This window comes from Eumetopias jubatus, unplaced genomic scaffold (assembly GCF_037043125.1).
Source record: "Eumetopias jubatus isolate StellerSeaLion01/CBP00866 unplaced genomic scaffold, mEumJub1_p1.0 scaffold_3, whole genome shotgun sequence".
NCBI classification, from domain to species: Eukaryota; Metazoa; Chordata; class Mammalia; order Carnivora; family Otariidae; genus Eumetopias; species Eumetopias jubatus.
In genome coordinates, this window is record NW_028274809.1 from 61,572,900 (window position 1) to 61,575,555 (window position 2,656).

Genomic DNA, 2,656 nt, shown 5'->3' on the forward strand with positions numbered 1-2,656 from the left:
TTCAGAGCTTGAAACCGCCCTTGCGTGACGCAGAGCTCCCAACCCTACCTCCCCTGCTTCTCCTGGGCACAGGGTCCCAGTCCGCAGGCCGGGCCTGGGAAGCTGGGAGCCTTTGAGAGACCGGCAGCAGGAAGACGCAAGTGCCTGTTGGGTCCTCCCTCGGCCAGGTGCCCACAGAGCCCCGGAAGCTCCCGGAAGAGGTGCTGGGACCGGAGTCCGAGGCGGGAGAGGCCTCGAGTTGCCCCGGGGTGGGCTCACAGGTCCCGCGGGTCTTCCCGTTTGACCCCGGCCTCAGCAACTTTGAACTTCTTATTCTGGTGCGTCTTGACATGTTTGGCGAGGTGGTCGCTGCGCATGAAGCGCTTGCCGCACTCTGGACAGGCGAAGCGCTTCTCGCCGGTGTGAGTCCGCAGGTGCCGCTGCAGCTCGTCCGAGCGCGTGAAGCTCTTGCCGCAGAAGAGCCAGTTGCACACGAAGGGCCGCTCGCCCGTGTGCCAGCGCAGGTGTGCCTTCAGGTGCGACGTCTTGCCGTACACCTTGCCGCAGCCAGGCACGTGGCACACGTGCTGCTTCTTCTTGCCCGGCTCTGTCTCCGGGGCGCCGCCAGCCGCCTGGCAGTTGGGGCAGCGGCAGCGGCGGCACCTCCTGGCCGTGGCCGCCAGGGGGGCCTTGGTCTGCAGCAGCGCAGCGATCTGGCTCTGGTACTGCGCAAAGTCCGACGGGCCCAACACCAGGCCCCGTTGCAGGGCCGCGGCGGCTGCGGCGGCAGCAGCGGCCGCCGAGGCGGGAAAACGGGGTGCGTGGGGGCCCCCCGCACAGGCGCCGGCGAGGCTGCCCCCCGGAACCCCGGAAGTCCCCGGACCGGTGCCCGCCTGCGGGATACTCCACCAAGGGAGGTCGTCGGGGGCCGGGTTCGGGGACAGCTGGCGGCACGTGGGCGGCGGGGGCGGGGGCGGCGGGGGCAGCAAGTTGGAGTAGCCGGGAGGCAGCGCGGCCTGTGCAGGGTAGGGCACGTAGGCAGGCGCGCAGCTGGCGGGCAGCGCCGCCATGCTCGAGGGCAGCATCTTGACGGGTGAGAACTCGTAGGGATACGAGGGGTCGGCAGGGGGTGTGAGCGGCAGCTCGTGCGCCGCCCCGAAGGACGGCTGCAGGTGCGTTTTCTGCGGCGTCAGGCCCAGGCTGGGGTGCGGGGGCGGTAGCGCGCCCGGTGAGTGCGCCGGCATGTCTGCGGTCCAAGGGTGAAAGAGCCTGGAGGGCGAGCCCAGCGCGGGGTCGTAGGGCACCTGCAGGAAGTCCGGGGGCGCAGCGGCTCCGGGCTGCCCGATGCGGCTACAGGTGGCGGCTAGCAGCGCCAGGGGCGAGTGCTTGCCCAGGTCCGGGGAGGCGCTGGGGGTGCGGTCCTGCATGGCCGGCGGCGGGGGAGGGCGGAGAAGAGACAAAAGGTTAGCGCTTCAAGCGCTGTCTCCGGGCCGGCCCGCCACCCCCACGCCAGCTATTATACCGCCGCCCCTCCCCCGTCCCGGTGTCCCTCCCCCGCCACCGCACCCCACGCACGCACCCACCAGTACGGTTAACTTTTGGTGCCTGCGCTACCTGAACGCGGAGCGCTCGAGCGCTTCCTGTGAAACTACTTGGTGCAAAGAGACGCCATCCAGACTCAGAGAAAGCAGGCACAAGGTGGGAGGGAAGAGGGATCCGACGGGCCGCTCCCGGCTCCGCGGTCAGAAAGGGTGTGGAAACACCCACAGCCCAGCTGCCCATCCGCCCTCCCTCCCATCTTTTAAGCTCTTTCCACGCTACTCTCGCGCTCCTCCTCCGCCCACCCCAGGCTGAAAGTCAGCGGGAGGGCCCAACAGGGTGAGCTCGGGCCCTGTTTTCTGCCAGACGCGCAAGTCCGAACAACCCCCGGATCCGCGCGTCCCTCCCCCAAAGGCCACACTCTAGACACCAAGGTTAGGTGCGAAGTTGACGTGGGCCCCCCTCGGTCTGACTCTAGCGGCATCCCCCGAGCAGGGGTCCCTTTGAGATTCAGGGTGCCCAGAGTACCAGGATCGATCCGGACGCGACCCTTGCCACTTTTCCCTCGCTCCCTCCGAGCCCAGACCTGACCTGGAGGAAGGCCTGCAGAGAGTCGTTCCGGAGGACGGCCACGGCAGCCATAGCTACAGCTTGCGGGCCGTTGACTGCGGAGCAGGGCGCTGCCGAGGCATGGAGACCCGAAGGCGAGGACCAACGGCCGCCCAGCGTCCCTCCCCGGCGCCCTCTCTGCGCTCCGGGGCCCTCCCCGCCAGCGCCCCTCGTTGCACCCCGCTCGCTCGCCCCGCGCGCGGTCTGAGCGCTTCAGGATCACCTCCAAGAATTTGATAAGGACTTTGCTGGGCCGCCAGCCAGTCAGAGGGAAGATTTATGGCTTTGAAGTTTGCCGCTACCCAATCATCAAAGAATAGCGGCTCTTTCAGAAGCGAAAGCAAATCCTTTGAATCCACAAAGCTCCTATGGTGTGTTTGTTGGTCGGGATAAAAGAACTGATTATTAGGGGGGATGGGAAGGGAGGAGATAAAGGCGGGACAATTAATGAAGTAATCACTATGTGGGAAATGTATATACACAAATAATTGGATTTTCCTGATCAAAGGGGGCCTTGCTGCCTGGAGAC

General features: G+C 66.6%; 1 protein-coding gene across 2 annotated transcripts; it reads right to left on the bottom strand.

Annotated features, from left to right (window-relative positions):
- Window positions 1-254: 254 nt before the first annotated feature.
- Window positions 255-2,160, bottom strand: SP5 (Sp5 transcription factor). Of its 2 annotated transcripts, none has more exons than XM_028121791.2 (2): window positions 2,110-2,160; window positions 255-1,400 (listed from the first exon to the last, which is right to left on the bottom strand). In XM_028121791.2, the coding sequence occupies exons 1-2, from the start codon at window positions 2,158-2,160 to the stop codon at window positions 255-257; spliced, it is 1,197 nt and encodes a 398-aa protein (XP_027977592.1). The 2 variants fall into 2 exon arrangements, with proteins under 2 accessions (XP_027977592.1, XP_087878246.1); XM_088022120.1 differs by lacking the exon at window positions 2,110-2,160 and adding an exon at window positions 1,594-1,761.
- Window positions 2,161-2,656: the final 496 nt, after the last annotated feature.